At 38.9% G+C, this 11,495-nt stretch overlaps 1 protein-coding gene across 1 annotated transcript in view; it reads left to right on the top strand.

The window, feature by feature from the left end:
- Positions 1-1,780: 1,780 nt before the first annotated feature.
- LOC118325780 (protein FAM102A-like) overlaps positions 1,781-11,495 on the top strand; it is a 13,311-nt gene continuing 3,596 nt past the window's right edge. The window contains exons 1-9 of the mRNA XM_035658601.1: positions 1,781-1,957; positions 3,249-3,278; positions 5,245-5,361; positions 7,274-7,320; positions 7,916-8,067; positions 8,893-8,997; positions 9,660-9,855; positions 9,941-10,062; positions 10,835-10,904. Of these exons, the coding sequence (XP_035514494.1) occupies positions 1,796-1,957; positions 3,249-3,278; positions 5,245-5,361; positions 7,274-7,320; positions 7,916-8,067; positions 8,893-8,997; positions 9,660-9,855; positions 9,941-10,062; positions 10,835-10,904 (1,001 nt within the window). The 5' untranslated portion in view covers positions 1,781-1,795. The remainder of the gene's footprint in view (positions 1,958-3,248; positions 3,279-5,244; positions 5,362-7,273; positions 7,321-7,915; positions 8,068-8,892; positions 8,998-9,659; positions 9,856-9,940; positions 10,063-10,834; positions 10,905-11,495) is intronic.

The following is an 11,495-nucleotide window of genomic DNA, read 5'->3' as shown; positions in this document are numbered from 1 at the left end:
TCTCATAACTTAGCAATAATGAAGACCTGCATGTAAGGATCCCCCACCCCCCATGGGTGTGTAGCATGAGTACAGCTTCAAACATCCTAACTTTGGTTTTTTGGAGGGCTCCCTGTTTTAGCACCAGAGACGTTCATAATTAACTACAAACGGCACAGTAAAATTACTTCTGGTCACAGTGAAAAACATATGTTTATCCACGTTAGCTCAGTGGATGCCACTCTGGTGCAGAATTTTATATTCAGTCTGCGCCAGAGTGGCACTTCAAGAAGTTTTGACATTAAATTTGGTACAGACATCAGTGGTTCCCAGTGGTAAGATAAATCCTATGTCTTGGTGATCTCCTGATATTTCCTGTGACTCCTGAAATATATGATTTTGTGTGAAATGCCTTGAGAGCTATTTGGTAAGAAAATGCATTTGTATCCCCCTCCAGTTAAATAAATTTGATCCCTTAACTCTTCATCCAGTGCCGTTCCCTTTGGTTTATGACCAAATAGCTGTAAAACTAATGACGTTCCCATCAGCCTCAGCTGTACTTTAGTGCTAATTAATAAACGTTTGCAGGCTAACACGTTAAACTAAGATAGTGAACACAGTAAACATTATATCTGCTCAACATCCCTGTGTTAGCACCAGCATTTACCTGATAGCACTGCTGTGCGTAAGTACAGCCTCACAGCGCTGTTAGCATGGCAGTAGACTCTAAAGTTGGATTTATGGGCGATTTAAGGGGTGAACAGGGTTTTGATTAATAGTTAAGTGTCAGATTTCACCTGGCTCATGTATTTTATATGATCTGGCCGTATCATGACTTATGTTCCCCACTGTACTTAGTTTAGTTCAACCAATATGCAATGATGCAAAAAACGAATCCATTAATTGACCAATTGTTTCAGCTCTAAACAAGACTGTTGTCTTATTTTACAGATTACATGTAGGGCTGCAGAGAATCAGATTTTGATTGGAATGTTGTTTTGGCAGCGCAATACACGTCACAAGTACTTAAACAAATTAGTCTCTTTTTTCAGTACATACCACACAAATCTACATTCTTCTCTTGCTGCGTGCTGCGCTGTTTCTGGGACATTTCTTTGGAATTTGTTGAACTGCCAGTCACATCAGCTTTTGTTTTCAGAAACAAACAGATCAGTGACCCCATCTGTTTGTACACCTACTGCTGTGTTCCCAACCATTAGTCAGGATGTATGGATACTTAAAGGTTTTCCACTGGCATTTCTTCAAGGCAAACTGTGTTTTCACAGAAGTCTCGTGACCATTGACCACCTAGAAGCTGTAATCAGTGTCAGAAGCCATGGGAATCAGCTCTGTAATTCAGTTAGTTTTGGAAAATCTTTCTCACAACATGTTTTCTCTGTATTGCTCTGATGAATCTGATCCTCAGTGGATAAAATGGTCATGAGGCTGTGAGAAAGAGATGACATAACTGGAAAAAATGTGTTCAGAGTCAGAGAATATAGCAAATACGAATTATAAGTTGCCAAGTCTTGAGTGTTTGGGTTAAATGTCAGGAAAACTTTGGGGAAAAGTTCTTGTTGAGTCCCGGGTTTATGTATAAACACACACTTCAGGTTGTTGGCATTTTACATTATACGTTTCAGTGTAATTGTAAGTTTTATTGACTCAGCATAGACCAAGATGAATCGTATTATCATTAACCAAAGTCTGCAGCTCAAGAAGTGAGGAGTAAGCAGAAGTAGAAAGACATTTTGAAATGAATAATTCATCAGAAGCACAAGAATGCAGAACACCAAACTGTTTATCACAGAGATTTATGTGCTCCTTTTGTGTTTTTTTTTTTTTTCTTTCTTACAGAGAGGAAGTTCAGGAGAACTGTGTTCGCTGGAGGAAGAGGTTTACCTTTGTGTCTAAAATGAGTGCCAACCCTCACACCGGAGTCCTGGATCCTTCTGTCTGCAGGGTGTCAGTCAGAAAGGTACGACTTATATAAAACAACATTAAAATAGATTTTGTAAGTAGCTATCAGGTCACATAAAATATCCTCTGGTGGACATTTTGAGGATTTTGGCACAAATAGGCTATAATGCATGATGAGGTGTCTCTATACTGGAGAAAAATGGATGAGGCAGAGTTGAAGGTGACCATCTCAGTTGGAGTCCATTATTTTCTCATATTAGGACATCAAGCATTGTTTTTATTAAACTTATACCATGGCTACCTGAAAATATAGTTGATTTAACCCATGGATTGGTCAGTTAACTAGAGAATTACTGGAGGTAAAGTGTCAGGAATCAACAGTACTGCTATGGTTGTTAAAGCTATTAAAGTGTGCTTTAATAAGTCACTGATCTAGAAACAGCAGTTAAACTGTTGACTGGAATTATGTTAGAGTCTTGCTGATATATGCTTTTAATGGATACCTGCCACCCAGTCATTTTTCATTGCAGTGGTGTAATAAGGTATGAATCAGCAAAGTTGATTTGCAGGTCAAAACGTTGAGGTTACAACATCATCGTCATCATATCTCCAATTGATGAAACTTCTACAGCATATATAACCTGGTGCAGGCTTATACCAAAAGTGCACACTCAACTTAATAGTGCTGTAGCAGTCCAGATGTTTATGCTTTTTGGATTTGTCTTTTACACCTTTACAACTACACTGGGAAACTTTTTCAAGATCCCTGTGTCTTAATTGGAGAGAAAACTGATCTAGTCTAGATTAAATATAATATAATATATTATTTAATATTACTATTATTATTTTAAGTGGTTATATTGTAGTCAGGATCTGCTTTGCATTTAAATTAAGTCATATACATTATATCTTAGCCATCTAAAAACGTAGATTTGTAGACCTCTTTTCACCTGCAAATTACTAAGTCAATGCTTATTTGGGAGGGTTCCTCCAAGTACGTTAATAAAATAAGTATAATTTTTGTATTTTATTTATTTTATCTTTAAAAGTTTTAAGCGAACCCCTAGCCCTACAGAACTGCATCCTTTAACAAACTTGATTAACCAAAAAAAGTTCATTACAGACATTATCAAGAGGCTGGGAGACAGTCTCACAAAAATGAAGGCAGGATAGTTCAGTGCCTGATGCTAAATCGCGGCGCCGGTGCCATGCTCTGAGGAACCATGAGTGTGGTCTCAGCCTGTAATTTCAACTCTCTCGTTGGAGCCCTGTAATTGGAGGCCTCTGTAATATAAAGTTGGTTCACTTGGATCACTGGGTTCATTACTGTCTTCCTGTTTTCCCTGCAGGAACTCAAAGGAGGAAAAGCATATACGAAGGTAAGAGCTTGCGTCTCCATCTCAGTAGCCTCACCTCTCATGTTCATAAACACATAGAAACAGTTACAGATGGGCTTGGTAAGTCTCTGTAAACCTTAATGCCATATCGTGTAAATATTAGCATTTCTCACAGCACTTTGACAAGCGTGCCACTAGCAGGACGTTACTGTATATCAAAACCTTGTCATCCTTACGGTCACATTTGCCCGGAATCTGCAAAACATCCTGCCAACACCTTCCTAGCCGTAACTGTAAGAGCTGAGAAGTGAGTCACGTCTCATGAATGAAATTACAAGGTCAAACCTCTCGTGAAGATTAACTTTTGTTGATCAGTGGACGTTGTTGCCTGACAGGAACTGTTTCCTCTGTTTTTACCCATTCTCCATTTAGATTTCCTTTGGTTAAATATACCCTGCTTCCCTCCTTAGAAGTTGGCTTCCTTAAATACACACCTATGAAAACAGAAGCTCCCAAAGAAAGGGAAACCTGGAGAATGAAGAATGGGAGCCTTTAGCTTGGGAGAGCTGCAGAGTTAATTTAAAATAACATTGCGAATGCAGTTCAGACAAAGGCAGTTTCCACAAGAGCTGTGAAGTTTGTTTTAGAGATAAAGGTCATGTAGACAGAGTCCTTATCAGTGTAATCTGGGGCTGTGTAGAAACCCCTGCTCTACAAAGTGTAGGTCAGGGATTTCTGAATGTACAGCTAGTGTACAGCAACGATTACAACTTTCATAGGCACTAAGAATAATGGTGCCTTCATAAAAAAAATGAGTTCATATTTTATGCACTGAAAGATGAGGACATGATATGTTTGATTGTCAAGATGTTTAAGATAAAGGATAAACAGGCCTCCCTTAGATTGGCCTGAATTGTAACACCTGTCCCAGTTAGTATAAACACCAGTCATGTGACTGCTGTATTTTATCCCGAATAAGGCAGTTTGCTGCAATGTTGATCTTATAATAGTTGAAATAAATATATTTTGGTTATGAGTTTGCATCTGCCTGAGAGCCAGTACCTTATCATGTGGCCTTAAGCTTACTTACGGTGGTCTCCCACTAGCTGATGTAGCCGGTGATCGACACTCAGCTCTTCTGAGTGATAAGACCTCTACCTGAGTGTTGTTGATTATCTATATATATATATTTTTTTATTAGCCACAATAACAAACAGACAAAGCCCATCTATCTATGTTGCACTCACAATTTTTTGTATTGCTTATTTTCTAATGAGGTAGTAAAGATTTTAGTTTTTATCTGTATATATTTTTGTATTATTCAGAAATACAGACCAATTAAAAGTGTTTGGTTTTTTTCAGTTAATTTGCTTTTATTCTTACCCTGCTCTCTTTTTCCCTCACTCCCTCCTTCACTCGTTTATTTCCTAACAAGGTAGTGAGGCTTTGGATTGTTTTCTGGGAGGATGAATAGAGAGAGAGATTGTGGGTGAACCAAAACATGCTGATTTGTGCACAGTGATATGAACCCACAAACGGACTGCATCTTGCACTAGAAGACCCTGCTGAGTGTGCACTGACGGGTGTGATAAATGGCAGTTTCACCCGTTGTGTCTCTGAGGAGTCATTCCAAAACGCGAGACCGACATTAGTCGTGCTCTGGCCTTTCTTCCATGTTTGAATTAATTGAGGTCACAGATTTAAACAAGTTCAATCACCACACCAATATGCTAAATGAACACCTGCTCACTCACTGTAGCTCTGGACATATTGTCTGTTTTAATTGTAAAAACATACCTGCAAAAGCTTTTTGCCTTCATTAAAGCTACTTTACTCATACACATTCAAACTTCAGAAGCTTGTGATGTTAACAGTGTAAAATTGCTGTGTGCTAAATAATGGGTGTTGCAGAAATCTCTCCTTTCTAAACACATGCCAAAAATAAAGGCCAGTGAACCCCTCCATTAGTGAATCTAGAATTAACTCGTCTTCTCTTCTTCACCCTCAGCTGGGCTTCACAGACCTCAACATGGCGGAGTTTGCGGGTTCTGGCTCCACTGTGCGCTGCTGTCTGCTGGAGGGATATGACACCAAGAACACACGGCAGGACAACTCCATACTGAAGGCAAGGAGATGGGAGGGGAAAAAGGGCAAATTGATGTGAAAAGCAAAAGAAATTCATTCTTCGTTTTGTCAAATATGTTTCTGTTTGCAACATTTATTTTATGGTTAGCACCGTAAGAATAGGGAGAGATTAAGGCTGAGCCCTCGTGGTATAAACAAGAATTTTAATGCGTCATACATTTTATAGGTTCCAATGCCTGAAGCAAGCTCGATCATTAACTCTGACACTTTGACCTTTGACATTTGACCTTTTCAATGATTGCTTCCATTCCACACATTTAGTCACAAGCAGCCAGAGTGGAAAGGTAAAGGATCAATTGTCCTTTTGTCACTCAAGGACTTTTTTTTCCTTGTCGAAATGAAAATATATTTAGGTCCATCTAGAGCTGAAACAAATTCAATTACCAAATTGTCAATCTATAGATAATTGATACTGAACATTCTCAAGTTCCACTATCAATTTGTGTTTCTTGGTCTGAAGTGATAAATATTTTGGGGTTTTGGACCTTGGATTTTAAGATCACAATTTTCAGACATTTCATTAACCAAATGGTTAATTAAGATAACAATAGAATAATGCAGATTAATTGTTAATGAAAATAAACCTTATTATTTGAGCCCTAGTTCTATCAGCTTCCACGAAGGGTTGTCCTTTAACCTTTTAACCTTTTAATGTATCTTAAAACAATGTAGTGACAGTTTTGTGTATAGGAAGGAGGAACCATCAGAACTCTAAAATACTGAATAAACTGTTTCTTCAGCGGCTACATTTAACATGGTCCTCCTGTTATAAGGCATGAAAACTCAACAAATATCTTGTTTTGTCTGACATCCAGTCCAAAGCCCAAACACATTCAGTGTACTATCATCAAGAGACAGGTCTTCTCTCATTACAGGCAGCCTTATCTTTGTGTTGTCTCTTGCCCTCCTATTTGTTTTGACATTATCTATTTATTTTATTCATAAATAAAACATTTTGTAAACCAAACCATTAATCTGTAATGTACAGACAAAGCCCACTTAGGCTGCAACTGTTAGGGTGTATTTTGATATGAATCACCTTGAGATAAAACAATTTGACAAATAAAGATCTCACATTAGACTTCTGGAGACTTCCTGACATTTTATAGACCAAAGGTTTATTTGAATGATTGATAAAAATAATCTGCAGATTCATTGATAATGAAATTAATTCTTAGTTGCAGCCCAAAAATCAACATTTATTTATCAGTGCTCAATACAAAGTCGCTAGTTTCCCCTCACAGCTGAATCAGTTAAATGTCTCTGTGGGTGAAGGAGGTTCTGGTCTATTCACTGAGGAGTTGTGGAACTCTGCAACGCCACCCAGAGAACACCAACAAAAACTGCACTATAAAACAAGGAGCCAAGACGGTCACAAGAAGATGTGTCATCTCATTCTGCTGGAAGACTTCATGGTGTGTCATTGCGTGTAACTCCTACGTCAGTGAGCTTACTGGGAATTTACTCCCAGCTTCTCCAGTTAGCTTTTATTGCTTTAGCAGCCAACAGACTGTTTGGTTGGAATATGTTATTACTTAATAACAAAAATATAGGACAGTGCTTGATGATAATGTTCAGGCTTCAGTTATCCCCCCGTGATAAGGACAGTAACAGTACTGAGATACACAGTACGATAATTAAACGCTGTGCAGGAATGCAGTCTGGTGTACAGGAAAGGGAAAGTACATGCACTACAAAGGAAAAAGGCAACAATTTCACAACTATGGAAAAATATTTCCCTATTTTGTTAGATCAGAGATAAGTGTAACAAGTGGATGATAATGAACCTTTCAGAGAACTTCTTGACAATAAAACTGATATTGTTGCTGTTGTTGCCATTCATGTTTATATTAAAATTGTGTGGTAAAATTAATTTGTATGTTTTTTTGAAGGTGATCATCGGGATGACCCTGCTATCTGGAGATCCGTGTTTTAAAACGTGAGTAGTTCAAATTGTTTAGATTATGAGTTCTAAATATATACGTTTTATGAATGTTTTTATGCCTTTATGGGTAAAAACACTGAATTTCTAGAATTAAAACTGGTTAATCTAAACCTGGATAGTCAGCAGACATCTTCTACAATATATCTGTTCAGTGAAATAGTGATTACAGTGAAAATTCCTTACATTTTTTGGACATAAATTACAAAAGGGAAAAGCATATTAGCTCTCCATTATAGCATTTTCAGGGTCTGACCTAAGGGTCTGACCTCCTGTATGGACAAAAGAACAAATACACATTTTACTGAAACTTGTTTCTCAAAACAAGTTCACATATTTGTTTACAGAGTTCTGCCTTCTGTGTATGTGTATTTGTATTCATTTGGTGTTACTGTATTTTATGTACATTTTTAACCTTTTAACCGGATTGTTAAACACATATGATATTTGTGCTCTCTGTCCTTTGTTGCCGCAGTGACTCAGTTTCCCCGCGGTCAATAAAATTAATCTTATCTGAGCATGCCAAGCTAAGCAGAACTGCAGCTCTGTGTTCATTTAATCTGTTCCAGACTGATAACTTTTTTTCCTGCAGGCCTCCCGGCACAGCAAAGTCCATCTCCATCCCAGGACAAGAACACACCCTGCAGCTGGACTGTAAGGGGGAGGGAACAGCCGAGCCTGGCCCGGCTGGAGGGGTTTCTCTGGGCCGATCCTCCAAGCCTCGACCCTCCATCATCAGCTCAGGTACAACTCATGTCTGAGCAGTACTGGGTTGTGATCTAAGAGTAGGTTATGTTTTGGATCCAGTTCCGAGCCAGCAAAATACACACTTTCCTTAAGACAGTGGTTCCCAAACTGAATGGTGGGGCACAATTAAACAGCTACTGAACTAACTTACAATCTTTAAAACATGTTCTCCCTAAAGGTTTATCTATTTTAGAACGTATAAGAAGAATAAATCTTTAAAAAATAAAGTCAGAAAGGCATAAGATTAAGGTAAGTATGAAACATCAGATAAAGAGGCCGAGACTGGACCCCAGTATTTTCTATCTTGGTCCAATCTGCCTCGACCCAGATGTGTTTCATTCTGAGCCAGAACTTCCTGGAAGAAGTTCTAAAAAATGTTTTTGAGAAGATTTTCCTTGCATGGAAAACTAGTTGGCAATGTTTAAGATTTGTTCAGTTTGAAATAAAATGAAAAACAAAACCTGTTTCTGTTCTAACTTGGAAAACAGCTCAAAAGGTTGAGGTTGTTCACAGCACCCGAGTGTTTGGTTCAGGAATCTGTCCAAAACACGTTTTCCATGCAAGAGGAATGGCTAATTCTCAGCCATGAGCCAAGTTAGTTTATGAAAGCAGTTACTCTGACTGATCGGCTTGAGTGAAACCCTGCCAACTTTTTCACTTTACAGGAACGTACAGTACATGGCTCTAAATTAAAGCTCAGACATGGCTGCCATCACTGAGTTCTGCATCTCTATTATGAAAGTTAACAAAGACTGAAGAATTATGACTCAAAATAAATAAATATGAATATATAACACAGTTTTCTTCTTGTGGTGCCTTCAGGTCTCCTTGAAGAATCAGAAGTGAACCAGCCCAGTCCTGCAGAACTCTTCCAGTCTGGTCACTCTCGTAACTCCAGCTATGCCAGCCAGCAAAGCAAAATCTCAGGTACAAGATCCACCAGCAGATGTTTCATCCAGCCTTCCACGTCTTTTTATATTCCTGAAAAGTATCTAGCTCAAGATAGACAGAAATTGGGGAGAGATAAGGGGGATGACATGCAGCAAAGGGCCACAGGTCAGACTGGAACAGCAGCAAAGACTCAGCCTTGGTACATGGGGCACCAGCTCCTCTGTTTTTTATGGCTCCAGCTTAGTGCTTAGTCAAGCAAAGACCCTACAGGCTGCAATCTAAGTGGCACAAACCTACTTTCTGTTTGTACAATAATCTATTAAAGTCGCCAGATTTACCAGAAGCTTTCTGGTTGTTTTTGTTTGTGTGTACTTCTCAGTCTCTTTACAACTTTTTCTTTCCATTGAATAAATACATTTGTGGCATTTCTAATATTAGTCATTCTATGCCTCTCGGGTCCAATTGTATTGTTCTATATGTGAATTGACTGTGTGTGTTCTTATGTGACTACATGTTAGCTACTCTATGTTTGCATTTTGGCGAGGTGAGAAGAGACTTTCTGGTTAAATACTGGTAATTTAAATGAATTAATTCATATATTAGCTTGCTTGCTGTGGAGTAAATTCTGAGTAAATGTTTTCCTCTGATAACTTCTCACATCTCTTCTGATGCTCTCTTGTGTCCCCGCCGTCCTGCAGGCTACAGCACTGAGCACTCCTGCTCCTCCAGCCTGTCAGACCTCACACATCGCAGGAACACCTCGACAGGAAGCAGCACCTCTGGGGGCTTGGGCTTCACTGCTGACACACCTACAGAGGGCGACAAGGACGCCGGACGTCCAGAAAGACCCCCTAGACCCCCGCGGCCTGTCTTACCCCCTAACAGGCCCCCCAGGTACAGACACAGAGTGTAGTCTTCCTTCAGTTCTCTGGTCATGTGTTTGCTAGGGTTTATACTTCTTCTACTCATTGTATTTCAGGAGGAAGCAGGACTCCGTGGAGAGTCATCCCTCTTGGGTAAACGACACTCGCATGGATGCTGATGATATTGTGGAGAAAATTGTCCAAAGCCAAAACTTTGCAGATATCAACCACACTGAAGGTACAGTGGTACAACTTGCAACTAATCAAAGTAGTGATTGCTTAGTGATGTGAGAGAATCACCTCTCAAAACTTTGTATGATAGGTGGGACTGTCCAGTAACCTGGAAAGAAGGGAATGAGTCAAAGCTGTAATATGTCAACTTAATGAGTTCTCTTTCTTTGTAGTCAAAGAAGAAAGAGAACATCATGTAGTCTCTGGGATTCCTCTATTGTATGCCCCTTAGTGGCTCCAAGGTTACAAATACAAACTAAAAAATTCTGCTTGACCCAATGTCACATAAATTGTCAGAGAAAGTCAGAGTTTGTTTACACAATGTTTGCTAACAGACAAGCTACTTGCTACTTTGTGAGCAGTGAGAAGCCCTCGAGGAGCGATAAAGTGGTGGATACTGTTTTGCGTGATTTATTGTATTAGAGATTCTAGTAGGGGAAGATATTAGTTGAGTGGTTTATGGGAAATGTAGTCCTAACCTTGAGAAACACCAGCAGTGATAATATCATTAGTGTGAGATGGAGGCTATCATTCTTCAACATGGTCTCATTTGTTTACAGTGTATCTCTTGATCTGAAGGTTTTACAGTTAATGTGACTGCATATTATTGATGTCTAAAGGTGATGAAGATGCCGTCCGTAAATACTGCACCATCTTTGGACTGGGCTCTCCTTCAGTCATCCAGCTCTGTGCTTTGTCACCTTTTAATGTCTGTGTGTTGATGCCCTCTGTTTTCCGTCAGCGGCTGCTAACACGGTTTCTGTGTTTCTGGCTTTCAGACAGCAACCTTCGCCTGTTCGTCAACAGAGATGGAACCACTGCGCTCAGCGGCATCAGGCTTGGAAACAGGTGAGAAGCTTAGACTGTCACTTTCTGTTTCTCTATCACTTCCTCCTCTCCTTGTTTCTCCACTGCCTGTGTCACTCTCTCTTCCTCTATTCCTTTTGACACTTACACTTAACTTTCTACAGATTGGCGTTTAAGTTTAGTTATAGAAACATTTCTGCTCTAAATTCAGAAACAATAGTAATGTTTACTTGTTTTTTTAATTAGATAGTTCTTGGTTTAAGTCATAATTTCTGAAAAGACTGATGTATTTAATAAGTTTAGTTATAAAAATGATTTTGTAGACAAACTTGTTTGACGTTGGTATTAAACCATACAAAACAACATGGCATCGTTAGCCAGTGATCATCTGCATCAACAGACTTCAGTATTATAAGTTATTTATTTTATTTTATAAAAACTCCACCATAATCCACAAAGAAATCTAATCTATTTTCCTTGAACAAAACTTAATATTATCTCCTTTTCTTATGACTTACATCATAATTTACAACATCAACTGTAAATAAAAAGTGAGCATTTAATAGATGTGTAAGACTTTAACCCTCCATTCCATCAAACACAAACACACTTGTTCACACACACACACACACA

Source organism: Morone saxatilis, unplaced genomic scaffold (genome assembly GCF_004916995.1).
Source record: "Morone saxatilis isolate NCDOM2014 unplaced genomic scaffold, NCSU_SB_2.0 Contig16, whole genome shotgun sequence".
NCBI lineage: Eukaryota > Metazoa > Chordata > Actinopteri > Moronidae > Morone > Morone saxatilis.
Note: the sequence above shows the minus strand (reverse complement) of the source record. Positions and strands in the feature narration are given on the sequence as shown.